The following is a 25,347-nucleotide window of genomic DNA, read 5'->3' as shown; positions in this document are numbered from 1 at the left end:
CGGGCGTCGGCCCTGGGCTGGGACGGAACTGCGCGCAGCAGGGCCAGCGAGTGTAGGGGTGCTCTTTCGATTCCCCGAGGGCGAGCTCAACTGAAAACAATCGATCACTTCTTGGACCTCCTGATGAAGTAGAACGCGAGGCCCCCGCCTATGGCGCCCACGGCCACCAGGGCTCCGATCACGATGCCCACTGTCGCGCCGGTCGAGAGTTTGTTGCTGGGATCTGCAGGGTCAGATGGGTCTGATGGGCCAGGCACGGGGGTAGGTGGAACTGGAATAGGGGGTTCTGGCGCTGGCTCTGGGTTAGGATTGGGGTCAGGCACGGGAACCGGACCAGGCGGATTTGGGTCCGGATTGGGATTGGGGTCCACTTCCACCGCGAGACACAGGACCCCGACCTTCTCGAAGCCAGGCTGGCACAGTGAGCATAGCCCTTTCCCGTCCTTGGTCATGTTCTTAAAGCACGCATAGCATGACCAGTTGTTATTCACCTAGTCGCACGCAGCGCAGTTGGAGGCCTCATCGCAGTAGCACGGGATCGGGGAGTCCGCGGAGCAGAAGCCGCTAACACCATCCTGACACACCTTGTTGACCACCTACTGCTTACACTCCGTTGCACACTGCCCGTTGAGTGTGGTCAAGCCAGCACCACTTCCAGCATCACAGGCTGCGCAGAAGGTAGCGGAGGTGCACACCTTGCAGCCCTCAGAGCACGGCATGCACTTCTTGGTGGATGCATCGCAGTAGCCAGAGCCTCCGTCGCGGCACTGCTTGTTCGTGGTACAGTCGATTCCATCCACTGTTTGCATTCTTATTTTGGAAATATCCTGAGACGCAGTATTGGAACGATACAGACCGGAATGTGTTTTTTCCAAAGCCGACAGTATGCATTATAGGTGGTAATACCGATATTTAAGATCAAAAGTTTCTAGTATAATTTAGTATATGGGAAGTACCGCAACATCCCGAACATGTCGCTGCTCCTAAGCCCACGTTGCAGGGCCAGCGAGTGTAGGGGTGCTCTTTCCATGCCCGAGGGCGAGCTCAACTGAAAACAATCGATCACTTCTTGGACCTCCTGATGAAGTAGAACGCGAGGCCCCCGCCGATGGCGCCCACGGCCACCAGGGCTCCGATCACGATGCCCACTGTCGCGCCGGTCGAGAGTTTGTTGCTGGGATCCGATGGGTCAGGAACGGGGGCAGGTGGAACTGGAATAGGGGGTTCTGGCTCTGGCTCTGGGTTAGGATTGGGGTCAGGCACGGGAACCGCCTCGGCTGTCACGCACAGTATTCCGACCATCTCATAGCCCTTTTCGCACAGCGTGCAGTCGCCGGTTGAGTCAGTGGTCATGTGGGGGAGGCATTGGTTGCAGGAGAAGCTAGTGCTGTCCACAGCACAGTTTGCACAGTTAGTTTTCTCCCCACAGGTACAGGCCGATGTCGAGGCTGCTGTACAAACAGTAAGCACACTGTCATTGCAGAACTTCGAATTAACCACGGCACTACACGTCCTCGTGCAGGTGCCGGTGATGGTGGTGGTGCCCAACGTTTTCTTGCTGTCGCACTCTGCGCAAAACGTAGCGGAGGTGCACACCTTGCAGCCCGCAGCGCACGGCATGCACTTCTTGGTAGTCGTGTCGCAGTAGCCAGAGCCTCCGTCGCGGCACTCCTTATTCGTGGTGCAGTCGATTCCATCCGCTGCTTCCATTCTTGTTTCGAAATATCCTGAGACGCAGTATTGGAACGATACAGACCGGAATGCGTTTTTTCCAAAGCCGGCAATATGCATTTATAACAGATAATACCGATATTTAAAAACAAACATTTCTAGTATAACCCAGTATCAGGGCCGAACCGCAACATCCCGAGCATGTCGCTGCCGAGGCACGGGACCAGCCTTCTCGACCCATGCCCATGCTCCTAACACTCGCACCGCGGGCACAGTCGGCCGGCACGGAGTCGCACCTCGCATGCCGCGCAGTGTGCGCCGTCGGTTCCGGAGAGGCAGGGGACGCTGGGCAGAGTTTTCGGAGCCGGTGCCGGGCAGCGTGGGCTGGAGTATCTCAGCACCTAGTAGCGCCCTCGGGCGCGTGGCCGACCCACCCGCGAGAGTCGGGAAGGACCAGGGACCAAAGCCAGCTCACTCCGCGCCTTCGTCCCCCAGCACCATGTTGCCGTTCAGCCGCGCCTCCACGCTGCCCAGGGCCCCGCGCTCCACGATGCGGTCGAACTCGTCTGCCTGGTACTCGGCGCCGAGCAGGAAGTCCGCCATGCCCACGAGCGCGCCGCCGCTCCGCACGTTGCGGTAGAGCGTCTCCCCGCTGAGCAGGGCGCGGTCGGCGTCCGCGCTGGAGGTGGCGACGCACGCGAGCGCGACGACCCCGGCGAGGCAGCCCTGGGCCATGGCGAGGTAGGCGTGGAGGTCCGCGAGCACGAAGCGGTCGCGGTTCAGCAGGTGCAGCGCCGCGAGGCCGAGCACGACCGCCGCGAGCGCGAGGACGGCCCGGACGATGGCCAGCGCCTCGCCCCGGAGCGTGCGGAGCCCCCGGAGGCGGTCCACGCGCGCCTGGAGGCCGAGCAGCTCGAGGGCGCACAGGCAGTCCGCGGCGCCGAGCAGGGTGTAGAGCCCCAGGAAGAAGTAGAGCGAGGGGCGCGCCAGGAACACCACGGCCGGGGACAGGAAGGCGAGCCGGTAGACCTGCCCGACCGCCGAGCGCACCTTCAGCACCTCGTAGGTGAAGACCTGCCGCGCCTGGATCTGGGCCGTGCCCGCCCCCCGCAGCGCAGCGAGCAGGGACATCTTGCGGGGGCGCTCCTCGGCCTCGGCGGCGGCCTGCTCGGCGCGGGGCGGCTGCTTGGCCGGCCTGGCGAACTCCGGGATGCGCTGGGGCTGGAAGGCGTGGCGGCCGTCCTGCGGCACGACGGTGTACATTCTGGAGTTCGGGCGGCGGGGGTATAATAATGGGGTGGAGCGGGCCGGATGGAGCGGCGGGTGCGGGCCCCCGAAGCCACCTTTACGCCCCGAAGCCGCGCGGCGCCGCCTCAGCGCGCGAGTCGGCGTGAGTTGCGGAAATCACAAATCCCGAGCGCGAGCCAATATTATGTCCTCCCCGCCGATCCCCGCCAAATCCAAATCCGCCACTCCCTCAATCTCATGACGGACATGAAGAACGCCAACTTCCCCGTGGACGCCGACAACAGGACGTACCACCTGTACCTCAAGCGCGGCGAGGTGGCCCCCAGGGTCATCACTGTCGGCGACCTCTCGCGCGCGCTGCTCTTCGCGAAGCTGCCCGGCTTCAAGATCATGTTCGTGAGGCAGGCGCCCAGGCTCTTCACGACCATCACCGGGACCTACAACGACGTGCCCGTCACCATCATCGTCTCGCTCATGGGCATCCCCAACATGGACTTCACCGTCCGCGAGCTCCGCTACGTCATCGAGGGCCCCATGTCCATGATCCGCATCGGCTCCTGCGGCTCCCCCGCCCCGTTCACCAAGGTGGGCGACCTGGTGGTGCCCAAGTTCCACCACACCGTGCTCCGCCTGCCCGACGCGTACCTGTCCACCGACGTCAGCGAGAAGTTCCACATCTCCAAGGCCATGCAGGGCGACGACAAGCTCCACGAGCTGCTCATGGCGGAGTGCAAGAAGACCGGCAAGAAAGTCTACGACGGCCACAACATCTCCGCCTGCTCCTTCTACTCCTCCCAGGGCAGGACCGACGCCAACTTCCAGGACCACAACGAGGCGCTCATCGACTACCTCGTGGGCCAGATCCCCGACCTCGTCGGCATCGAGATGGAGTCCGCCCACCTCATCGACCTCGCCCGCATCGCCACCGTGCCCATCTACGCCGCCGCCGGCCAGCTCGTGCTCGCCCAGAGGAAGTCCCAGGCCTTCCTCTCCAACGACGAGAAGCACGCCGTCGAGCGCGAGATCGGCATCGCCGCCCTCGAGACCGCCATCGCCTTCGTGATCCCGGGCATGGTCGAGCAGCCCGGCGCCGTCTGGAAGGAGTTCAAAGGTGAGATCCTCGGCGACGCCAAGGCCATCCAGTGACCGTGTTCCTCACTCCCCCCTGCTCTCCGCCGCGAGGCGCCTCAGCTCCGCCTCCACCTCGCGCCGCACGCGGCCGTCCGGGAAGGGCGCCGTGTCGTACTTCCCGGGCCCCAGGCCCTCCGCTCCCCGCGGCGGCTGCTGCATCCGCCGGTCGTGCTCGTTCACGCGCCACTCGGGGGCGTGGGCGCTCACCTTCTTGAACGCCGCCTGCACGCCCGCGTCGTAGTCCGTGCCCCGGCGCACCTTGAGCGCCTTGTCGGAGCGGTTGATGCCCGGCCCGCCCCCGGGGGCCTCGCGCCGCCCGCACTGCCCCACCTGGGCGCCCGCCATGGCCCGCTCGGCCCGCACGCCCAGCTTGCGCTCGCGCATCTCCTTCAGCCGCTGCCGGTCCGCGTCGCCCAGCGCCCAGGCCGCCAGGGGCCCGAGCCGGCTGGTCTGGAGCTGGGACAGCGGCCGCGGCCTGCCCCGCTGCTCGAAGTCGAAGCGGTACGAGCGCGCGATGTAGGCGCTGGTCTTGCGCTCCTGCTCCGCGGCCCGCTCCCGCTCGGCCCGCTGCTGGGCGCGCAGCTCGGTGCCCAGGACGTAGGGGCGCTGCGTGCCGTGGCCGTGGAAGGCGCGGACGGCGCGGAGGAGCTGCTGCTGCTCGGTGGCGTGGTACTTGCCGATGTCCCGGACCACGCGCTCCTCGAAGTCGGAGGAGGAGGACTCGAACCACTGCCTCTTGGCGGGCGCGAGGTTGTTCTGGATGCGCTGCCGGTTCGTCGGCACGGGCCGGTGCTCCAGGTAGTGCAGGATGGCGTCCGCCTCCTCGCACACCACCTCCCGCGGCACCACGCGCACCGTGAGCTTCGCCGCCGAGGACAGCGAGCGCTGGGTCTGCATTTTGGAGCGGGGTCGGCCCGGCCCCCAGCTGCCCGCACCGCGCCGCCAGGGCCGCCCGGAGCGCGTCGCTGGCCGCGGCGTCCCACTGCAGCTTCGCCCCCGCGAGCAGCCGCCCGAACGCCAGCACCACGTACGGCCCGCAGTCAGCGCCGTTCTCCTAAGCAGGGATTCTAATTTTATCTACATTTATCTCAGATCTTCTCTCTAATCTATTTCCAATCATAACTAGCTTAAATTTCTCACGTTCTTGTATTAATCTTCCCCCAGAAGTCAATAACTTGTGGAACATATCTGCTGATCTTTCATCAACACCAACATTCAATCCATCAAAGCAATAAATTTTATTTATACCACGCTATTAATATATTCCTATCCAATGCTCATGCTAACATACAGCACCACATATATATTAATAGTCAAATTGTTTGATTTTTTCACTTTCACGTTTAAGAATTTCTTCATTATAAAAAATCAATGGGTCGACAAAATAAGCATCTTTACAATTAATATCTTCCAAAGCGAATAAAATTCCTTAATCATCCATCCATTCACCATAGTTGAACTACTATGTACTTAATGTATAAGGTGCATGCATCCCTTGACAATAAATACTAAGCACGTTATCGTTAAATAAGGTTTAATCATCTAAAATGCTAGATTCATTAGCAATTTACGCTAAAATTTCAAGCTTTTAATCTTTTTGAATCTATTAAATTTCAACTGGCTGCTAATATTTTCCTTAAAGTAATTACACTAATTCATCGACTTCCAACTAATTTACATATTTCTTACTATTTTTTTCTAACTCATTTTCATCTATAAATAGATTGGAATTAAATTCAAACTCTATTTTTCGTTGTTGTTACAAAAATTACTACTCTTTTATTTCTTTCACGTAAGTTTATTATTAAATCTGGTGTTTGGTGATTTATTTTCCTATAGTGCTGTCTTTTAGATTCTATAATATTGTAGGTTTTTCGATAACCTTTTTAATTGGTAATAGAGTCATCTATTTTCTCTTTATTTTATCTAATTTTGCCTAAATATCTATTTATATTTACAGAGGTTTCAATTTAGGTGGTACAAATTAGGAAGATAGTCGTGGCCTCTAATCTAAACTTATATGCTCAGTATGATTCAAATTAAATGTATTAAGAGAATTTTCAAGCTAATTATAAATGATGTAATTACGTTCAGGTACTCTGTTTTATGCCTTAACTTAAAGAAGTTTAGGTTTTGTTATATTTGAATCCTTGAATTATAATGCTTATTCTTGAAATGTATACGCATTGATTTCTGTGAAAGTAAAGTATTTTGGAGGTAAGATTTCCCATTTGTTTGACATTGAGAAAGACTAGTGGGATGAAAAAGCACGATACATCTTAGATATATTGGTATAAAATTTATCAATCACCATTTCACTGAATGTAGATTATACTAATTTTAGCATATGGACCAAAGCCTCCAGTATATCCAGTTATTGCTGACTAGAAGGATTTATCAGCATCTCTATCATTTGGTACTACTGCTAAATTATCATAAGGTTCATAAAAATTGCTTGCATTTAAGCGTACAGCTAAAGATGGAAGTTTCCCAGTAGGTGTCAGTATCATTGATACAACGTTCGATACAAAGTTCTATAATGAGACCCAAGAAAATAAGACCAGCCGCGCAACTTTACCTAGAAATATTTCTGCATCTGTTTTCTACATAGATGGTAACTTTTCATCCGACCAGTCAAAAGCACTTGATTTTAAGGGAGTATACTACCCAGAAACTTAAAAAGGCATTTTATAGGGAGTATTTTTCACGCTTTTTGAGTCTGCTAAAATAACATTTAATGAAACATAGGCCATCGAGTTCCTCAAAAACCCAAGCAGCTAACTTCTTAATATATTTTATACTAATGATCCAAAAATTATTGAAAAGGCAGACAATAACGAAATTAAACGAAAGTCATGTGATGTATACCTCCTTTTTGAATATGGAAAAACTACTAGAAACAGTATAACATCCTAATACCTTCCAGACAATCAAATAAGACGCTAATGGCATATTCTATCTAAAAAAATATCTGATACTTTAGAAGAAGTGCCATAAATTACATACTAACTTTTTTCTAACAACTGCTCTTTTGAATTTTCAGGGATAGGCCCCATTTCTAATTCAGCTTAAAGTGAGCATGCGGGAGCTAGCTTTTTTGCAGTTTTCCTTGTTCTTGAGTTCTTACTCGCATTTGTAGCTGTTACTTATGTTATTAAATATCAATCTCCAGCTAGAATTTAAGCACTTTCACTCCCTTCTGTCATCTTCCATCTGAACTCAGAATATTTATGTTCAATTCTTTTCATAATTTCAACTTCTCAAATACCAGGCCTCAGAAATATCGCTGCCTTACTAGCATTCTTTGGATTTGTAGTTCTTGTGCCAGTTCTCTTACATGCAGTTTTAAAAATTTAAATCTTTGCGAATTAATTTATGACTAACTTTAAAAAGTACTTATTCGTACTTCTAGGCCTAACATTTTCTATGATTTGTCCTGGTCTAATTCTCCTTTTAATTGCATTTTTCGTTCCTTATTTGGCAACTTTAATTTTGTGTCTTATTATGAGCAGTTACCTGCTAATTGCAATTTTGCATAAATTTATAAAAGCCGATGGCAAAGTATGTTATCCTCTATATTTCACTCTAGTAAATTGTGTGGTAAAAGTATTTTTGCTGATATACTGCTTTGGAGTAGAAAATGCATTTTAATTTGAATTTCGTAAATCCTGGTTAATCACTATTTTATGTGTTTTGCTCATTCAGAACCTAATCTACATCCTTTAGTACTTTTTAGGCCCTCGATTCGGGCTTTTCAACGCGAAAGTCAACCAATTTTCTTATCATAGCCAGAATTTTAACGCAGAGACACTTAAAAATATTCAATTTTCAGATTTCTTTTCTGCTTTAATTCCAGTTCCTTTCACGGGAAATTCGAAATGCGACAACCCAGGTCATTCCCACAGCGAGCTTTTCAACCAAAACGTCCCAGAACTGCACAAATACGAGCAAATTCTCCCCCTTGCAAATACCTGCTGTTTCGCTCTGATCCACCCAGAAAACATCAAAGTAGCCTGCTAAATCTGCCTCGCTGAGGTCGAAATCCTGAAGGCCCAAAACGCGTACGAAATTTTGAATATTTGCGGAAAAAAATTCAAATAGTAAGAATTAAAGCTATTATCCGAAAACTTGATCGAGAAAGAAACCTACCAAGCCTGGATAACGCCCTGTGGCCATATTTTCCACTCCGATTGCCTCAGGAGCTGGCTGGACGAGAACCGGGTCTGCCCGATAGACCGCATGGAGATTCCGGCATACGCGCAGTGAGCAATCCACGATTTTCACTTCTGCGCGCCTAGGATTTTGAGCGCCTCCTCGGCCAGGTTGTTCTGCAGCTTCAGCTGCTGGAACTGCTCCTGGCTCATCGTGTCCTTGTACTTCCTGAGCCCCTCCGGAACCGCCTGCTCCACCTCCTCGAACTGGCGCATCAGCGGTATTCTGTCGTGCTTTTCGGTTTCTACGAATGTGCCATTCTGCCTTTAATACATTAATATGTCGAAAAGCTGGACATCGATTTCGTACTTTTTGCGCTCGTTCGCGCGGCGTTCGTACTCGGGCACGAAGTGGATTTTGTAGTCGATTTTCGAAGCAGTTTTGCCCTCGAAAATGCGCTGTTTCACTTTCGTTTTTTCGAGGACTGCAAATGCGTCGTTTGCGAGCTTTTTGACGTTTTTGGGGGTCGATGGCGTCGGTTTAGAGAGTTTGTAGTTGATTGCGAGGGAGTCATTTTGGCAGTGCGTTTTGGGCGTGTTGTTGATGTAGATTGGCTGCGGGGTGTTCAGGAGAGCGATTTCGAGCTTTTTGCCGCTTATTTGGGCATTTCGCTGGTTCACAATGTAGTTTTCAGGAATTTATGGCTGGTCTGCGATCGATTATTGTTTGTAATATTGCATTTATCTGTTAATTTGGAATTAGTTAATTAGATTCAGCTCTTTCTGGCGCCGTACTTCCTAAGTGTTGTCAATTAATTATTTTGGCTGGTATAGTGTGCAGAATAGGTTCCTATTCATTTTGTATTTCAAGTAAAATTTAATTTAAAAGTTTAAATTATTGTATAATAATAGCTAGTAATTACATAAAATATAATGCATTTTATATAATATAAAAGTGATTATTAGCTTTTCACGCTCCACTCCTCAAATGGACCCTCGCGCTACTCCTCTTGCTACTAAAAATCTTGAAGGATAAATTTACAATCTTATCGAAACCGCTTAGAAGCAGTCTAGTCTGAAAGTTGGTATAAACGAAGCAACAAAGTAAGCAATGCGTGGTTAAGCAGCTTTGATTATTATTGCTGCTAATGCATCTCCATTAGAAGTTGCTTTAGCTTTACCATTAGTTTGTGAAGATAAAGGTATACCTTACGTATTTGTATCTGAGTAAGAAGGTATCGGTAGAGCTGCTTAAGTATCGAGGTCAGCAGGTGCTGTCGCAATTTTAAATAGTATTGATGTGTCTGCTATGTTGCATCAGATTGAAATGTTATGATTTGTTGTTTTATTCTTTATTAATTAGTTTCAGTAATGTTAAATTATAATCTCACATTGAATAAATTAGCTTAGGAGAACGGCGCTGACTGCGGGCCGTACGTGGTGCTGGCGTTCGGGCGGCTGCTCGCGGGGGCGAAGCTGCAGTGGGACGCCGCGGCCAGCGACGCGCTCCGGGCGGCCCTGGCGGCGCGGTGCGGGCAGCTGGGGGCCGGGCCGACCCCGCTCCAAAATGCAGACCCAGCGCTCGCTGTCCTCGGCGGCGAAGCTCACGGTGCGCGTGGTGCCGCGGGAGGTGGTGTGCGAGGAGGCGGACGCCATCCTGCACTACCTGGAGCACCGGCCCGTGCCGACGAACCGGCAGCGCATCCAGAACAACCTCGCGCCCGCCAAGAGGCAGTGGTTCGAGTCCTCCTCCTCCGACTTCGAGGAGCGCGTGGTCCGGGACATCGGCAAGTACCACGCCACCGAGCAGCAGCAGCTCCTCCGCGCCGTCCGCGCCTTCCACGGCCACGGCACGCAGCGCCCCTACGTCCTGGGCACCGAGCTGCGCGCCCAGCAGCGGGCCGAGCGGGAGCGGGCCGCGGAGCAGGAGCGCAAGACCAGCGCCTACATCGCGCGCTCGTACCGCTTCGACTTCGAGCAGCGGGGCAGGCCGCGGCCGCTGTCCCAGCTCCAGACCAGCCGGCTCGGGCCCCTGGCGGCCTGGGCGCTGGGCGACGCGGACCGGCAGCGGCTGAAGGAGATGCGCGAGCGCAAGCTGGGCGTGCGGGCCGAGCGGGCCATGGCGGGCGCCCAGGTGGGGCAGTGCGGGCGGCGCGAGGCCCCCGGGGGCGGGCCGGGCATCAACCGCTCCGACAAGGCGCTCAAGGTGCGCCGGGGCACGGACTACGACGCGGGCGTGCAGGCGGCGTTCAAGAAGGTGAGCGCCCACGCCCCCGAGTGGCGCGTGAACGAGCACGACCGGCGGATGCAGCAGCCGCCGCGGGGAGCGGAGGGCCTGGGCCCCGGGAAGTACGACACGGCGCCCTTCCCGGACGGCCGCGTGCGGCGCGAGGTGGAGGCGGAGCTGAGGCGCCTCGCGGCGGAGAGCAGGGGGGAGTGAGGAACACGGTCACTGGATGGCCTTGGCGTCGCCGAGGATCTCACCTTTGAACTCCTTCCAGACGGCGCCGGGCTGCTCGACCATGCCCGGGATCACGAAGGCGATGGCGGTCTCGAGGGCGGCGATGCCGATCTCGCGCTCGACGGCGTGCTTCTCGTCGTTGGAGAGGAAGGCCTGGGACTTCCTCTGGGCGAGCACGAGCTGGCCGGCGGCGGCGTAGATGGGCACGGTGGCGATGCGGGCGAGGTCGATGAGGTGGGCGGACTCCATCTCGATGCCGACGAGGTCGGGGATCTGGCCCACGAGGTAGTCGATGAGCGCCTCGTTGTGGTCCTGGAAGTTGGCGTCGGTCCTGCCCTGGGAGGAGTAGAAGGAGCAGGCGGAGATGTTGTGGCCGTCGTAGACTTTCTTGCCGGTCTTCTTGCACTCCGCCATGAGCAGCTCGTGGAGCTTGTCGTCGCCCTGCATGGCCTTGGAGATGTGGAACTTCTCGCTGACGTCGGTGGACAGGTACGCGTCGGGCAGGCGGAGCACGGTGTGGTGGAACTTGGGCACCACCAGGTCGCCCACCTTGGTGAACGGGGCGGGGGAGCCGCAGGAGCCGATGCGGATCATGGACATGGGGCCCTCGATGACGTAGCGGAGCTCGCGGACGGTGAAGTCCATGTTGGGGATGCCCATGAGCGAGACGATGATGGTGACGGGCACGTCCTTGTAGGTCCCGGTGATGGTCGTGAAGAGCCTGGGCGCCTGCCTCACGAACATGATCTTGAAGCCGGGCAGCTTCGCGAAGAGCAGCGCGCGCGAGAGGTCGCCGACGGTGATGACCCTGGGGGCCACCTCGCCGCGCTTGAGGTACAGGTGGTACGTCCTGTTGTCGGCGTCCACGGGGAAGTTGGCGTTCTTCATGTCCGTCATGAGATTGAGGGAGTGGCGGATTTGGATTTGGCGGGGATCGGCGGGGAGGACATAATATTGGCTCGCGCTCGGGATTTGTGATTTCCGCAACTCACGCCGACTCGCGCGCTGAGGCGGCGCCGCGCGGCTTCGGGGCGTAAAGGTGGCTTCGGGGGCCCGCACCCGCCGCTCCATCCGGCCCGCTCCACCCCATTATTATACCCCCGCCGCCCGAACTCCAGAATGTACACCGTCGTGCCGCAGGACGGCCGCCACGCCTTCCAGCCCCAGCGCATCCCGGAGTTCGCCAGGCCGGCCAAGCAGCCGCCCCGCGCCGAGCAGGCCGCCGCCGAGGCCGAGGAGCGCCCCCGCAAGATGTCCCTGCTCGCTGCGCTGCGGGGGGCGGGCACGGCCCAGATCCAGGCGCGGCAGGTCTTCACCTACGAGGTGCTGAAGGTGCGCTCGGCGGTCGGGCAGGTCTACCGGCTCGCCTTCCTGTCCCCGGCCGTGGTGTTCCTGGCGCGCCCCTCGCTCTACTTCTTCCTGGGGCTCTACACCCTGCTCGGCGCCGCGGACTGCCTGTGCGCCCTCGAGCTGCTCGGCCTCCAGGCGCGCGTGGACCGCCTCCGGGGGCTCCGCACGCTCCGGGGCGAGGCGCTGGCCATCGTCCGGGCCGTCCTCGCGCTCGCGGCGGTCGTGCTCGGCCTCGCGGCGCTGCACCTGCTGAACCGCGACCGCTTCGTGCTCGCGGACCTCCACGCCTACCTCGCCATGGCCCAGGGCTGCCTCGCCGGGGTCGTCGCGCTCGCGTGCGTCGCCACCTCCAGCGCGGACGCCGACCGCGCCCTGCTCAGCGGGGAGACGCTCTACCGCAACGTGCGGAGCGGCGGCGCGCTCGTGGGCATGGCGGACTTCCTGCTCGGCGCCGAGTACCAGGCCGACGAGTTCGACCGCATCGTGGAGCGCGGGGCCCTGGGCAGCGTGGAGGCGCGGCTGAACGGCAACATGGTGCTGGGGGACGAAGGCGCGGAGTGAGCTGGCTTTGGTCCCTGGTCCTTCCCGACTCTCGCGGGTGGGTCGGCCACGCGCCCGAGGGCGGTACTAGGTGCTGAGATACTCCAGCCCACGCTGCCCGGCACCGGCTCCGAAAACTCTGCCCAGCGTCCCCTGCCTCTCCGGAACCGACGGCGCACACTGCGCGGCATGCGAGGTGCGACTCCGTGCCGGCCGACTGTGCCCGCGGTGCGAGTGTTAGGAGCATGGGCATGGGTCGAGAAGGCTGGTCCCGTGCCTCGGCAGCGACATGCTCGGGATGTTGCGGTTCGGCCCTGATACTGGGTTATACTAGAAATGTTTGTTTTTAAATATCGGTATTATCTGTTATAAATGCATATTGCCGGCTTTGGAAAAAACGCATTCCGGTCTGTATCGTTCCAATACTGCGTCTCAGGATATTTCGAAACAAGAATGGAAGCAGCGGATGGAATCGACTGCACCACGAATAAGGAGTGCCGCGACGGAGGCTCTGGCTACTGCGACACGACTACCAAGAAGTGCATGCCGTGCGCTGCGGGCTGCAAGGTGTGCACCTCCGCTACGTTTTGCGCAGAGTGCGACAGCAAGAAAACGTTGGGCACCACCACCATCACCGGCACCTGCACGAGGACGTGTAGTGCCGTGGTTAATTCGAAGTTCTGCAATGACAGTGTGCTTACTGTTTGTACAGCAGCCTCGACATCGGCCTGTACCTGTGGGGAGAAAACTAACTGTGCAAACTGTGCTGTGGACAGCACTAGCTTCTCCTGCAACCAATGCCTCCCCCACATGACCACTGACTCAACCGGCGACTGCACGCTGTGCGAAAAGGGCTATGAGATGGTCGGAATACTGTGCGTGACAGCCGAGGCGGTTCCCGTGCCTGACCCCAATCCTAACCCAGAGCCAGAGCCAGAACCCCCTATTCCAGTTCCACCTGCCCCCGTTCCTGACCCATCGGATCCCAGCAACAAACTCTCGACCGGCGCGACAGTGGGCATCGTGATCGGAGCCCTGGTGGCCGTGGGCGCCATCGGCGGGGGCCTCGCGTTCTACTTCATCAGGAGGTCCAAGAAGTGATCGATTGTTTTCAGTTGAGCTCGCCCTCGGGCATGGAAAGAGCACCCCTACACTCGCTGGCCCTGCTGCGCGCAGTTCCGTCCCAGCCCAGGGCCGACGCCCGAAGGCAGGCGTAAACGTAATACTCGCCACTCACTTCTTGCCCTTCTTGCCTTTCTTGCCCTTCTTCTTCCCGCTCTTGACCTCCACGTACAGCGCGCGCTTGGGGATCTTCGCGAACTTGGCCCCGAACTGGTCCAGGGCCCGCGAGACGTAGTCCCCTTGGTCGTGGATGTCCGTGAGGATGCCGGCGGGCCGCGTCCGCAGCACCCCGTCGTACTCGAGCAGCTCGGTCGCCGCCTCGGACAGCCGCTGGCACTCGGCGACGGCCAGCTGGCACTGGTTGGTGTAGACGTGGCTCTCGCCGACGGAGCGCCGGAACTGGGCACCCAGGCGCCGGAACTCCTCGTTCAGCGCCAGGACGTGCTGCTTGGTCTTGCGGTTGTCCATCTGGTCCGGGAAGTCGAACCGGAGCTGGCCCTCGGGGACCTCCGCCCTCGTCAGCCCGACGAAGCCCAGGCGCTCGATCTCGGCCTGGCTCACGGTGTCGACGATATCGAACCGGCCCTCCGTCTGCTGCTCGAAGCGCGGGTTGTCCAGACGCATGGTCTCGGGCTGGACGACGACCAGGTTCTCCTTCTGGTACGCCATCCGCTGCTCCCCGTACTTCACGCTCAGGCCGCTCTGCAGCCCCCGCAGCGCGCACACCGCCACGTCGTAGCTCGCCATCGTGCTGATCGCGCTGGACGCGCCCTCGGCCGAGAGGGCCAGCGTCTCCGCCTGCCGGAAGAACCGGAGCGCCAGGCCGAACTTGTGCAGCGAGAAGTACAGGAAGCCGATGTAGAAGCGCGGGACGGCGCGGTCGGCGGTCTGCAGGTTCTGGGAGATGTCGATCGCGTCGATGAGCGAGACCATGGCGAGCTGGAGGAACTTCGCGGGGTCCGGGGTGAGCTCCGCGTACGCGTCGTACTGCACCATGAGGAACAGCAGGTAGCCGTTCATCGTGTGGAAGTAGCACTTGTAGTAGTCGAAGAGCGCGTCCCGCTCCTGAAACAGCGCGTAGGCCTCGTAGAGGCGCGTGCGGGCCTCCTGGAAGCTCCTCTGCTGGAAGTAGTAATGGGTCTGATCCAGCAATTTATTTATCTCCGCCGAGCAGGAAGCCGGGGGGAGCAGCGGCGGCAGCAAAAGTGTAGGCTGGAATGACATTTTTGCAGAAATTTAAATAAATGCAATCATACGGCGACCAGCATAATAATCGCTTTACACTTCGTCCTCTTTCCCTTCTAATGAAGCCCTTCGGTCTAGAGAACCTGGGCGCTACCTGCTTTATCAACTCCGCGATACAGCTGGCTCTGCAGCTGGACCTATCGCAGATTAAGTCGAAGGACTATCTCGTCTCCACACTGGTGGACCTGTATAGGAAGAGGGAGAAGCAGAGCGCGAAGAAGGCGATTAACCCCAAAGAGCTGCTCGTCAGCATTTTCGACACCTTCCCGGAGCTGGACCCGTCCGAGCAGGGCGACTCCAACGAGATTCTGCAGCGGTTCATCATGAAGCTGTGCGACGAGTCTAACGTGAGCACCGGCAAATTTGTCCCGCAGCCCGAGATACAGGACAGGGACGAGTTCATCAGGCAGAGCAGGAGCGGCTTCGAGGCCGGCATGGACTCCTACGTGGAGAAGAGCATCAGGGTAGAGGACTTCTCGCATGTCGACTGCAAGGAGTGCGGGTACTCCTCGAACGGGTTTTCCTGCGGGAACGGGCTGGACCTTGACATCGTGCAGACGCCGCCCCAGCAAAGGGAGCAGGCCAGCGACTCCGCCGTCAACGTCAGGTTCCTAATCATCGCCCCCGGGAGCAAAATACTGAGTATGACGATATCGCTGGATGACTTGTCCGAGGAGCTGGTCGAGTTTAACCTGTTCGACGCCATCAGGACGATGATGATGCGGAAGAAAATCCAGATGCTCTAGCCACAGTTCCACTTCTACAGCTTAGAGTTCGACTGCTGCGAGCTCAAGACCATTCTCTCGAATATCAACCTCTACTACGACGAGTTTGTCATGGAGCTAGACTGCGAGGAGGTCGTCGCGGACGAGGAGGCCGGGGACTAGAACGTGGAAGAGGCGGATAGCCCGGCAGGAGGCGCGGGTGCTCAGCTGACCCAAGACCAGCTATCGGAGGTCAACGCTTAGAAGTAACGATTCCAGCGGCAGTTCAGCATGGAGCAGGGCATATTCCAGGGCAGCATGGAGCAAAACGTGAAGCAGTTTGACACGGAGCACGTGGTAATTGTGACAGTAGCGGACTCCAACCCCGCAACGCAGCACTTTGTGCAGCAGTGGGTGAACATCAAGATCCAAAGGTACCAGTCCATCTCGGTCCACATCCCGTTCATGGGCTACGACGACCTCGTCCAGCTCAAGAAGTCAAAGCCCGCCACGTACAAGGACCTAGTGGACAAGGCCGTGCTGTCCCATGCGCGCCCCTTCTGCTCCGATAGGTTGTGCAAGATCGTCAGCGACAAAAAGTGCTGGGAGTCGGACTTTGAGCTGCTGGAGAATGGCCAACTGCAGGTTACGGTGCAGTCGAAAGACCTGGAAAGGCAGTTCAACAAAAAGGAAAAGGACCTCGACGTGGTCGACTCGTTCAGGAAGGCCCAGGGCATCAACTACTAGCGGCTGGTGTCGCTGGCGGAGTGCATTGCCCACTCCTACACTCCCCAGTTCATGGAGGGCTGGAAGTGCCCGCAGTGCAAGCAGGCGGATGGCGGGGACAAGCACAACGAAATCGTCCAGACCAGCCAGTACCTGTTCATCAACCTGAAGCGGTTCGCGGCGCAGTACACGGACTACGGCGTGTCCTACCTCAAGAACAACACCCCCGTGGCGTTCAATGACGTCATCGCGATGCACGGCGGGCAGTACCAGCTCATCGGCTTCATCTGCCACTACGGCATCATGCAGGGCGGCCACTACATCGCAGTCGTCAAGAGCGGGAAGCAGTGGTTTGAGTGCAATGACGAGATGGTGACCGCCGTCGACATCGGCCATTACAAGCCGTTTGCGCAGACGCTTCTGTACAGTAGGTAATGATTATTATATTGTCACTGTATATCCGGCCCAGCCTCAAAATGTACCACAAGTCCCAGCGCTCATTCGCGCTGCCGAAGGACTACAGCCCCCAGTACCAGTACCAGGTATCCCGCGACGGCCTCGTCTACCAGCTCTCGGACACCCAGATCTCGGTTGACGGCAGGCGCCTCCCCCTCCAGATCAAGCAGGTCGTCCAACAATTCCTCACGTTCCAGTTCTTCACCATAGCCACGGGCTTCCTCGGTACCGAAATATTCACCCAGTCCACCCACCACTCGTCCTACGAGGTCAAGGGAGTGACCACCATCCACTTCGCCAACGAGCTGCTGTACCTTGGGACCAGCACTGGGCAGCTCTTCACGTACTCTATCGACTCGGACCAGGTCGCTTTCTCCGAGCAGTTCGACTCCGCGATCGTCCAGATCAACTCGTCCAAGCACCAAATCATCGTCTCCACGCTCACGAAGCTTTTGCTCCTCCCCGATGTCCAGATAGGCACCAAACTCCGCAAAAATACGTTCCACGGTGGCTGCTTCTTCAGGAACAAAATATACGCATGCAGCCCCTCGTGCAAGATTTTTTCCTTCTCAGTCGAGGACAGCGTCATCGACCAGACACTCTCGCTCAAGGACGCGGTTCAGCTCGAAACGGTAATGCAAAAACATCCAGAGATGCAGAAGGACCTCGGAGTTTTGTTCAGCAGAGAGGGCTTCATTCTCTCGGTCACGACCGCCCAGATCTTCGTCATCGACGTAGAAAGAGTATGCGTGATCGAGTGGATCGCACTTCCAACTGGTGCTAAAATTCTGTTAATTCTTTAAATATAACATAAAAATTATATACCGAATTACAAAAATAATATTTTTTCAACCTGGCTAAAATATTTTATTAGTAAAAGTCAAGTTTATTATAAACCATGAAATTATTGTCTATTAACTATTTGATAATTCATAAACTATAATCACAAAAATTTATGATTATTGCATCAATTGTTTATTGATTAATTTTAACTACTAATTATCATCTAAAAAGTGTTAATATTTATATAATATTTACATATAATATGATCTTAAATAACCTCAATTTCATTCCTATATACGCTGTAAAACTGCTTGAGCAACTTATTAGCTTACTCCAAAGAAACTAATTACTCCGTCAACTGAAATTTCGCTTAAAATACCTGTATTTTCCATCAAAAATACTCTAGCGGACATTCCATCGAAAGCTGGCTTCAAAATATCAAAGCATGGGATTTCACTAAATATGTTATTTTAATCCATTTCCCTATTTTAACCAATATACTCCATATTTATAAATGCTCTTAATACCTTAACTTCAACTTCTTGTCCACCATCTACTACTTTCTTAATAATTCCCCAGTCATTTTCAGTGTTTCCATCTTTCAAATTTTAATCACCGTAAAAGTCTGAAATTTTAACATCCAAAACTCGCAATGCTATTGCAGAAAAGAGCAAACTGTTGATATTTTTAGGAGAGAACTTCGTGATAAATTTATTATCAAAAGTACCATCAAATGAGAGAATTTTAGTGATATTTAACGCTGCTTTTTTTGTGTTCAATAGGTTAATTTGCTTAATTGCAAGACGTGCTAAAACTGTAAAATATAGCTTTTAAATATCAGTTAATGTTATTTCCTCTACAATTTCTTCTTCCATATTTATTGTCAGAGGTAAAATATTAGACTTTTTAGCTACCTCAACAACTTTTTGAACTTATTGAACAGGTGTAGGGAAATAATATAAGGACATAAACTCTTCTGTTTATTAAAGTGTAGCGTGAGTAATATAAGTTAGAGCTGCATATAAAAACGGTACCTTATTGGTTTTAAAGTTAAGTTTACTGATTGCCTCAGTAACAAAGAGTAGTGGAGAAATTGCTAAGAATTCATTGAATTATTAATTAAAATCATTGTTATAATAAGAATAGTTTGATAAAAGAATCGACTCTTTATAAGAAACCTCACAGTGTTCGGGCTCTGAGAAGATGAAATTATCAGAAATTTCTGTCTGATCAGCAAGGGAACGGATAAATCCTGGAATATATACTAATTACAAGTATTCCGACGAATTTAAGTAAAGGATGATTATGAGATGGTTTAAACAATCACAAAACTGTGAAAGATGAGCTCCTACATCTAATAGTCTATTATAGTATGTTCTAACCTCCTTTTTCTTTTAAACTGTGAAAGATTGTTCTTGCAAAGAGTTTTCAAAAATTTCTCTGAACGCGAAAGATAAAGTTGGGAGAATATCATGTGTTTCATTTTGAGTTCCTTCTAAGTATGAAAGTGCGGCATGTGCCCTGCAAGATGGTGATTGAGAGTATGTCATAATATTAAAAGCCTATTAATAAATAGTTAAACAAGAAGATTAAATTTGTTATATAGACTATTATTCGTCCATTTAAGTTTATTCAGAAATAATTTCGTCGGATTCTTAAAACGAAATACCAAAAAATGAGTAAATACGGTTAATATCAAGATCATCATCTCTTTTAGATATTTGTTCAGTTTAAGCTTGGATTTAAGTATTAGACTGCTATTAAATTGCGTTATCTTTTAAAAATGCATAGTCTACTAATAATTGGTCAAATTTTTACTTGGCTTTTCTCTAAAGTTTTTAATTAAAGATAGCCTCGTCAAATTGCGTATTAAAAAGATCTAACACACATTAGCAGAAGGAATATGGGAGTTCAGTAAAGTAGTTTTTGGCCTTAGCATTGATTTTAATTAACTCTTCAAATATTTCTAAAGCTTATGATGGTTTGGTTGTATCAGCAAGAATAATATTGAACTTGTTGAGGTCATTAAGAATAACAGATTTAGGTGTTTATTTTAATGTTGATACATTTTCAATATGACCATCATCAATGAAGTCCATGTTTAATGATTCTGATTCTGATTCCATTAGCAGGGAATGAAAATTAAAATGATAATAAATGATAATTTATACATAATAATTTATGTTTATGTTTTGTATAGCAATGAATGACATTCCAACTACATTTGTTCAACCTCAAAAATTAATATGTGATGACAAGCATAAGTTTAGCAAGTTTAAATTTTCTAAGACTTTCTTGATGTTAAACAATTTTATAGATACATTATGTGTATTAGCATAAGGATAAGATTGTTATTCTGTAGAGTAAACTGAGTTTACTTCAAAATTAGATATAATATTGACTAAAGTATTGAATATTTTTGAATCTATACCCCCAGTATAAAGATAGTCAAGATACGGCAATCCTTCATTTTTAAAATTTATTGAGCATTTGTAAACAGTATCAGAAGAATTACATAAAGATGTTTTACTAAATCATGAAGAAGCCTGGATAGAAATTAAATATTATTTTATGGATATGTTTGGTTCTTATGGTCGTTTAGATTATGGTACTGGGCATGAACTTAACTTTTTATGTTGGTTTATTTCGTTTTGTAGAATTGGAATTGCAGGATCAAAAGAAGATCTCCAATCATTTGTTTTAAATTTATTCCCAAAGTATATGTAAATTGCTTTAAAAATTTAAAATATTTATACATTGGAACCAGCAGGTTCTAGAGGAGCATGGTCGGTAGATGACTATAATCTATTACCGTTTGTAATTGGATCAAGTTAATTTTCGATGAGCGATATCTCAGTTAAAATTATTTTTGATGATTCATAAATAATGAAATATAGAGAGAAAAACCTATATGCTTTTATGGTAAGTAATATTATAGAAGTTAAAAGTTATTCACTCGAAATTAATAGCCCTTTTATTTCTGAAATACATTATAAAGATGGAATGAACTGGGCAAAAATATTTAAAGGAATGAGAAGACATTATAACGAAGAAGTATTTGGGAAATGGCCAGTAATGTAGCATTTTTGGTTTGGTAATATTTTTGGTATAGAGTGATATTAAAGATACAAATTTATGTAATCATTCTAGCTCTTTAAGCATAATTTCACTTTCTAAATCAAAAAGTTTCTGTTACAGATCATTATTTTCTTATACTAATTTTACAATCTCATTTCTTAAAACTTCTAAATCCGCTCCTTAAATATTGTTACTATTTACAGACTCAATAACCTCTGGATCCGCAAACTACGAGGTTGGTGTATCTACTATTGAAGATACTTCAGTTTGGTTCGGAAAAGCTTCTAAATTTTATATATATTTCTCTAACTCAGATAACTATAAATTTCTATCAGCACAAATTCGTATTATCATGGCTTCACTGCTTTAAAAATCTGCGGAATATGTTTAAAAAATTTTATTAACATAATTCGCAGTGAATGAGGGTAATCTTGTTTTATCCAATATCTAAGTATGAACTAACTATGACGTACCATGCTTAATAGTATCCTATATTGTAGTAATAAGGTCTTTATTAATAGAAGATTTTTAAGACATGTCAGAATGATTAAAATCTTTAAGTTTTTGAGATAAGAAACGAGAGTTCTACAATTTTTTTAATGTAGCTGTTTAGTTTTATCTTTAGAACTACTATGCTTATGTAGTAAACGTTTAAATAGGCATAAGATTTTACTTATTTAAAATAGTTGAATAGTTCATTTTATTAAATTAAATATAGTTTTATAATTATTTATAATTTATATTACTAAAAGTATGTATTTTTATTAAAATGTATATTAGCTATTGCTACTGTGGTGTAGTTGGTTAGCACGTACCCTTCACATGGGTTAGGTCCCGGGTTCGAGCCCCGGCAGAAGCAAATTTATAAAAATAAAAGATATTGGCTGTAGAAAAGCCTTATCTTTTCTCCTAAAACCTATATTTTTAGAAACACAATATATCATATACTTCCGAGTAAATATGCAATCCTCTACTCACCACTCCTAAATCTCAAATGGACTATGACTGTAAGTTTGATGCAACAACTAAATTAATCCCTGATGACTCCAATACCTTCCCAAAACTACTTCTAAAACAGGCTAAACTCAACCCCAACAGAAGATTTCTGGGAACGAGATAATTCCTAACTTCGGGAAAAAGAGGCCCTTTCGAGTGGTACTCTTACAGAGATGTTTACCATATGACAGCCCTTCTGCAGCGAAAACTGTAATCTATCGGTCTCGAAAAAGGGTCCAGGGCCGGTATTATATCACCAAATCGTACAGAATGGTCAGTTATTGATTTTGCATGCTCTGCGAGCGGTATTATTCTGGTCCCACTATACGACACGCAGTCGTAAGCTGAGATCAAATTCGTGTGCGAGGACTCTGGAATCCACACCGTTTTCGCCTCAGTCGACAGAATAAACGCTCTGGCGCAGGTGGCGCCCCTGTTCACGAACGTCATCCTCATGGACGACAGACTCGACGAAAGGGCCGCTATTTTGAAGTACCGGGCGGAGCTCAAATTTGACCTCCCGGGCGCCGTCCCCATTCAGCCGCGCGGCCAGGACGTCTTCGACGAGTTCGACAAGGCCGAGGGCTGCTTCGACCCTGCGCCAGAATTTGCAACTGATGCAACGGCCATTTGCAGCTCTTTTTCTGGCAAAAACTTTTCCTATTTGCTTGCTGAGGCAGAAATCCAAATTTTGACCAAAAACATCAAAATTGCACCGCAGGTGCAACTTGCCACACACACATTTTGGAGCCTCATCGGAGACGTTGGCGAGGAGCTTTTCGAGGCCGAAGACCTCGTGATTCGGTACGACGAAACCGCAACCAAAGAGGACGATTTGATGACTTTGGTGTATACAAGTGGGACGACCGGGAAGCCAAAGGGAGTGATGCTGACGCAAAAGAACGTCATCCACACCAGCTTCCACATGGTCATGAACAGGGTCATTCCGGAAAAGGAGAGCTACAACCGTCTGGGGCAAAAAATGGCACATAGGTAGGAGTACGGAATCAGTTATTTGCCGCTGGCTCACATTTACATGCGCGTTTTGCAGGGCGTCGAAATGTACATCGGCGCTGCAAACGGCTACTGGCAAGGAGCTACAACCGGGCTTTTAGATGACGTAAAAGAGCTGCGGATTACCATGTTCTTTTTGGTTCCCCGAATATGCTAAAAAATTGTTGAGGGAATTATGAGCAAAATAGAGGCAAGCAGCATTATTGTAAGAACATTGTTTTCGAAGGCATTTGCCAGCAGAAAATATTGGTACGAGTCTTTCAGAAAAGAGTATAACGACACTTTGCTTGATATTTATAATGGTAAGAAAACCATATAAGAGTTAAAGCACGAGATAAATCATTAAACAACTGACTAAAGAAGGCTAGATTTCCCTAGATGGACTAGTATTGTTTTTAGAAAATTTCCCCCAATGTTAGGTAATAGATGCCGTCTTTTTGTTACTGGTTCTGCTCCATTATCATAGGTTCATGGTGAATTTATTGCAATTTGTTTTAACGTGCATCTGTTCGAAGGGTTTGGTATGTCGGAGACGTCCGCGCACGGTGCGGTGCAGAGTATCCACACAATGAACTACGGTTTCATAGGCGAGGCGTTGGAGGCTGAGACTCAGATGCGCATTCGCTCAGTTCCAGAGATGGGATATACGATTGAAGACAAAAAGATCGTCACATTTGCTGGGAAATAGCTGGAGGTAACGAATCCTAGGGGTGAGCTCCTGATTCGAGGACCGTCCGTGTTTCAAGGCTACTGGAACGACGAGGCGAAGACAAAAGAATCGTTTGACGGTGATTGGTTCATCACTGGGGATATAGCAGAATTCGATTCCGTCACGAAGCAGGTCTAGCTTATAGACAGAAAGCGCGGTATTTTCAAGCTGTCGTAGGGCGAGTTCATCTCGGTAAACTAGATTGAAGATGCGCTCTCCAAATCTAGGTTTGTGGAGCAATTGTACGTATACGCCTCTCGTTATGAGCCATATCCAATTGCGGTGGTAGTTCCAAACATGAACTATCTCGGAACGAAAGTCAAAACCACCGACCAGGTTACGACTAGTATTGACGCCATCGTTGCCATCATGAATGACTTCCGCGCCCTTGGCAAGGCTTCTTCCATGAAGGGTTATGAAATTCCCAAGGCAATTGTATTAGAGTCGGAACAGTGGACCCCTGAGAACGGGTTACTCACGCCTGGGATGAAGGTGAAGCGCCCCAGCTGTAGGGACAAGTATGCATCTGTGTGCAACGACATATACAACAGGCTCAGTAAGGCAGAGGGGCCTACTGTCGAGCAAGTGGCAGCTATTGTGGTTAAATCGGTATCTGAGGGTCCTCTGGAAGATACTAAAAGCCACTCCAGCGGCGGAAGCAACTTCACAGGGATGAGATGAATGATCAATATACTACCACTTTGCCTCAGTGGCTAGCACTCTCACTTCCCCCGCTTGTAGCTAAACAGTGGCATGACTCTGTCTACAATGTCGATACCCATTGCTTTGATTGCCTGGATAGCCGCAGTGCTGTCCTTGTAACCGCCAGGGCCCTCGTTATAGCCGCGCCAGAACCTCACAACATCACCGGCTTCTCCTTCATCTGGTATATGCTTCAGCTCCGTCTTCTTTCCAGCCCTTCCGCTTCCGTGCGGTGCGGACTCTATTGTACTGGACTAGCACACCAGAATTCCATCCCTGCAGTTTAGTGCCACTATGAATTTACCATCTGCTGCCTACGATCCCTTACGTAGGATGTCTCCCCGGATGAAATTGTGCGGTCCGGTGATACTACTTAGAAGTTCCATGCCTAAGTAATTCCGGATCTGGAGAGCTATAGCCGCGCGGTTCACATGAGCAACTATAGTCAGAAATTCCACTGTCTCTCGATACAATGGAACGTATTCGTCTGGAAGCACAAGTTGTTGTTCTTCTTCTATCGTTGTGGTCCTTAATAGGGATAAAGCTGTGGGTGTCCCTCCCCGGAACCTCGCAGAGACTGCCCGCTTGAAGGGACCCTGCAGCAGTATAGGGAGATGCACCTGGTTCCCTGCATGGATCTCATCTAGCAGCTTGGTGAAGAGAGCAGTCTAACACTTCACCCCGTGTAAAGCGAAAACCTAGCACACTTGTTGGAACTGTTAGTAGACAGCTTATCCCGCATTACGGCTGCCAGAATGCACTGTTACAGCCATCATCCCTGAAGTGGAGGAGCGACCAATCTCTACGAAGTGATTACCGCTCCCGAGAGAGGAAAGTTGAATTGAAGATCGAAATTGGTACTCGAAGCGTTTTCGACGGGTGGTAAATTCTGAAAAGGTAGGTGTATTGGGACACTAGGTTATCGACATGGCAAACTCGAAGAATTCTTAGACAACAGTAACAGTATGGACGGGAGTTTCCTGAAAAGGAACTACGCGCTCGAGAAATTCTTATAGCGCTTGAAAATCTACACGCACTGGTTTTACCTCTAACATGAGGAAGCCACACCCTGCATCACCTCCAATTACCGAGGGGCACACGCGGGTCGTCCTAGCAGCAAATCCTACAGGGGCAGTAGGGCCAAGATGAGCATCGGGAAGGAAGGTGATATGTGTAGGTTGAAGGTTGTGGACTAGCTACTATACCTACGGATGGGTTGGATCGAAGTCTGGAGCAAAGTTATGTAGTTCCATTAGGAAA

General features: G+C 50.8%; 18 protein-coding genes and 1 non-coding gene across 19 annotated transcripts; 10 read left to right on the top strand and 9 right to left on the bottom strand. All coding sequences in view use genetic code 6, as the record gives it.

The window, feature by feature from the left end:
* Window positions 1–104: 104 nt before the first annotated feature.
* On the bottom strand, window positions 105–809 carry SS50377_28168 (Cysteine-rich membrane protein 1; the record flags this gene model as incomplete). Its single annotated transcript, XM_067911944.1, has 1 exon — window positions 105–809. One exon carries the CDS (start codon window positions 807–809, stop codon window positions 105–107), a length of 705 nt encoding a protein of 234 aa, XP_067760966.1.
* Window positions 810–1,062: 253 nt separating this feature from the next.
* Window positions 1,063–1,791, bottom strand: SS50377_28167 (Cysteine-rich membrane protein 1; the record flags this gene model as incomplete). The annotated part of the gene is made up of 1 exon (XM_067911943.1): window positions 1,063–1,791. The coding sequence occupies one exon, from the start codon at window positions 1,789–1,791 to the stop codon at window positions 1,063–1,065; it is 729 nt and encodes a 242-aa protein (XP_067760965.1).
* An 81-nt stretch (window positions 1,792–1,872) lies between these two features.
* Window positions 1,873–4,065, top strand: SS50377_28166 (Uridine phosphorylase 1; the record flags this gene model as incomplete). The annotated part of the gene is made up of 1 exon (XM_067911942.1): window positions 1,873–4,065. One exon carries the CDS (start codon window positions 1,873–1,875, stop codon window positions 4,063–4,065), a length of 2,193 nt encoding a protein of 730 aa, XP_067760964.1.
* Window positions 4,066–4,074: 9 nt separating this feature from the next.
* On the bottom strand, window positions 4,075–4,947 carry SS50377_28165 (uncharacterized protein; the record flags this gene model as incomplete). The annotated part of the gene is made up of 1 exon (XM_067911941.1): window positions 4,075–4,947. The coding sequence occupies one exon, from the start codon at window positions 4,945–4,947 to the stop codon at window positions 4,075–4,077; it is 873 nt and encodes a 290-aa protein (XP_067760963.1).
* Window positions 4,948–6,372: 1,425 nt separating this feature from the next.
* Window positions 6,373–8,316, top strand: SS50377_28164 (Zinc finger, C3HC4 type (RING finger) and transmembrane domain-containing protein; the record flags this gene model as incomplete). Its single annotated transcript, XM_067911940.1, has 1 exon — window positions 6,373–8,316. One exon carries the CDS (start codon window positions 6,373–6,375, stop codon window positions 8,314–8,316), a length of 1,944 nt encoding a protein of 647 aa, XP_067760962.1.
* Window positions 8,317–8,330: 14 nt separating this feature from the next.
* SS50377_28163 (uncharacterized protein) lies at window positions 8,331–9,059 on the bottom strand (the record flags this gene model as incomplete). The annotated part of the gene is made up of 1 exon (XM_067911939.1): window positions 8,331–9,059. The coding sequence occupies one exon, from the start codon at window positions 9,057–9,059 to the stop codon at window positions 8,331–8,333; it is 729 nt and encodes a 242-aa protein (XP_067760961.1).
* Window positions 9,060–9,189: 130 nt separating this feature from the next.
* SS50377_28162 (Ribosomal protein L7Ae) lies at window positions 9,190–9,537 on the top strand (the record flags this gene model as incomplete). The annotated part of the gene is made up of 1 exon (XM_067911938.1): window positions 9,190–9,537. The coding sequence occupies one exon, from the start codon at window positions 9,190–9,192 to the stop codon at window positions 9,535–9,537; it is 348 nt and encodes a 115-aa protein (XP_067760960.1).
* Window positions 9,538–9,768: 231 nt separating this feature from the next.
* SS50377_28161 (uncharacterized protein) lies at window positions 9,769–10,641 on the top strand (the record flags this gene model as incomplete). The annotated part of the gene is made up of 1 exon (XM_067911937.1): window positions 9,769–10,641. One exon carries the CDS (start codon window positions 9,769–9,771, stop codon window positions 10,639–10,641), a length of 873 nt encoding a protein of 290 aa, XP_067760959.1.
* A 9-nt stretch (window positions 10,642–10,650) lies between these two features.
* SS50377_28160 (Uridine phosphorylase 1) lies at window positions 10,651–12,843 on the bottom strand (the record flags this gene model as incomplete). Its single annotated transcript, XM_067911936.1, has 1 exon — window positions 10,651–12,843. One exon carries the CDS (start codon window positions 12,841–12,843, stop codon window positions 10,651–10,653), a length of 2,193 nt encoding a protein of 730 aa, XP_067760958.1.
* Window positions 12,844–12,924: 81 nt separating this feature from the next.
* On the top strand, window positions 12,925–13,653 carry SS50377_28159 (Cysteine-rich membrane protein 1; the record flags this gene model as incomplete). Its single annotated transcript, XM_067911935.1, has 1 exon — window positions 12,925–13,653. One exon carries the CDS (start codon window positions 12,925–12,927, stop codon window positions 13,651–13,653), a length of 729 nt encoding a protein of 242 aa, XP_067760957.1.
* A 132-nt stretch (window positions 13,654–13,785) lies between these two features.
* Window positions 13,786–14,898, bottom strand: SS50377_28158 (uncharacterized protein; the record flags this gene model as incomplete). Its single annotated transcript, XM_067911934.1, has 1 exon — window positions 13,786–14,898. The coding sequence occupies one exon, from the start codon at window positions 14,896–14,898 to the stop codon at window positions 13,786–13,788; it is 1,113 nt and encodes a 370-aa protein (XP_067760956.1).
* Window positions 14,899–14,918: 20 nt separating this feature from the next.
* Window positions 14,919–16,787, top strand: SS50377_28157 (Ubiquitin carboxyl-terminal hydrolase family protein; the record flags this gene model as incomplete). The annotated part of the gene is made up of 1 exon (XM_067911933.1): window positions 14,919–16,787. The coding sequence occupies one exon, from the start codon at window positions 14,919–14,921 to the stop codon at window positions 16,785–16,787; it is 1,869 nt and encodes a 622-aa protein (XP_067760955.1).
* A 38-nt stretch (window positions 16,788–16,825) lies between these two features.
* On the top strand, window positions 16,826–17,707 carry SS50377_28156 (uncharacterized protein; the record flags this gene model as incomplete). The annotated part of the gene is made up of 1 exon (XM_067911932.1): window positions 16,826–17,707. One exon carries the CDS (start codon window positions 16,826–16,828, stop codon window positions 17,705–17,707), a length of 882 nt encoding a protein of 293 aa, XP_067760954.1.
* A 165-nt stretch (window positions 17,708–17,872) lies between these two features.
* Window positions 17,873–19,714, bottom strand: SS50377_28155 (uncharacterized protein; the record flags this gene model as incomplete). Its single annotated transcript, XM_067911931.1, has 1 exon — window positions 17,873–19,714. One exon carries the CDS (start codon window positions 19,712–19,714, stop codon window positions 17,873–17,875), a length of 1,842 nt encoding a protein of 613 aa, XP_067760953.1.
* A 55-nt stretch (window positions 19,715–19,769) lies between these two features.
* Window positions 19,770–20,705, top strand: SS50377_28154 (Serine/threonine-protein phosphatase 2A activator; the record flags this gene model as incomplete). Its single annotated transcript, XM_067911930.1, has 1 exon — window positions 19,770–20,705. One exon carries the CDS (start codon window positions 19,770–19,772, stop codon window positions 20,703–20,705), a length of 936 nt encoding a protein of 311 aa, XP_067760952.1.
* Window positions 20,706–20,729: 24 nt separating this feature from the next.
* Window positions 20,730–21,365, bottom strand: SS50377_28153 (uncharacterized protein; the record flags this gene model as incomplete). The annotated part of the gene is made up of 1 exon (XM_067911929.1): window positions 20,730–21,365. The coding sequence occupies one exon, from the start codon at window positions 21,363–21,365 to the stop codon at window positions 20,730–20,732; it is 636 nt and encodes a 211-aa protein (XP_067760951.1).
* An 86-nt stretch (window positions 21,366–21,451) lies between these two features.
* SS50377_t20130 lies at window positions 21,452–21,525 on the top strand. The gene has a single exon. It is a non-coding gene; the product is annotated as a tRNA-Val (tRNA).
* A 135-nt stretch (window positions 21,526–21,660) lies between these two features.
* On the top strand, window positions 21,661–24,066 carry SS50377_28152 (Long chain fatty acid CoA ligase; the record flags this gene model as incomplete). Its single annotated transcript, XM_067911928.1, has 1 exon — window positions 21,661–24,066. The coding sequence occupies one exon, from the start codon at window positions 21,661–21,663 to the stop codon at window positions 24,064–24,066; it is 2,406 nt and encodes an 801-aa protein (XP_067760950.1).
* A 41-nt stretch (window positions 24,067–24,107) lies between these two features.
* SS50377_28151 (RNA-splicing ligase RtcB) lies at window positions 24,108–25,340 on the bottom strand (the record flags this gene model as incomplete). The annotated part of the gene is made up of 1 exon (XM_067911927.1): window positions 24,108–25,340. One exon carries the CDS (start codon window positions 25,338–25,340, stop codon window positions 24,108–24,110), a length of 1,233 nt encoding a protein of 410 aa, XP_067760949.1.
* Window positions 25,341–25,347: the final 7 nt, after the last annotated feature.

This window comes from Spironucleus salmonicida, chromosome 8, assembly GCF_000497125.1.
Source record: "Spironucleus salmonicida strain ATCC 50377 chromosome 8, whole genome shotgun sequence".
Lineage (NCBI taxonomy): Eukaryota > Fornicata > Diplomonadida > Hexamitidae > Spironucleus > Spironucleus salmonicida.
The sequence above is the reverse complement of the archived record's forward strand: the minus strand, read 5'-3'. Positions and strand labels throughout refer to the sequence as shown.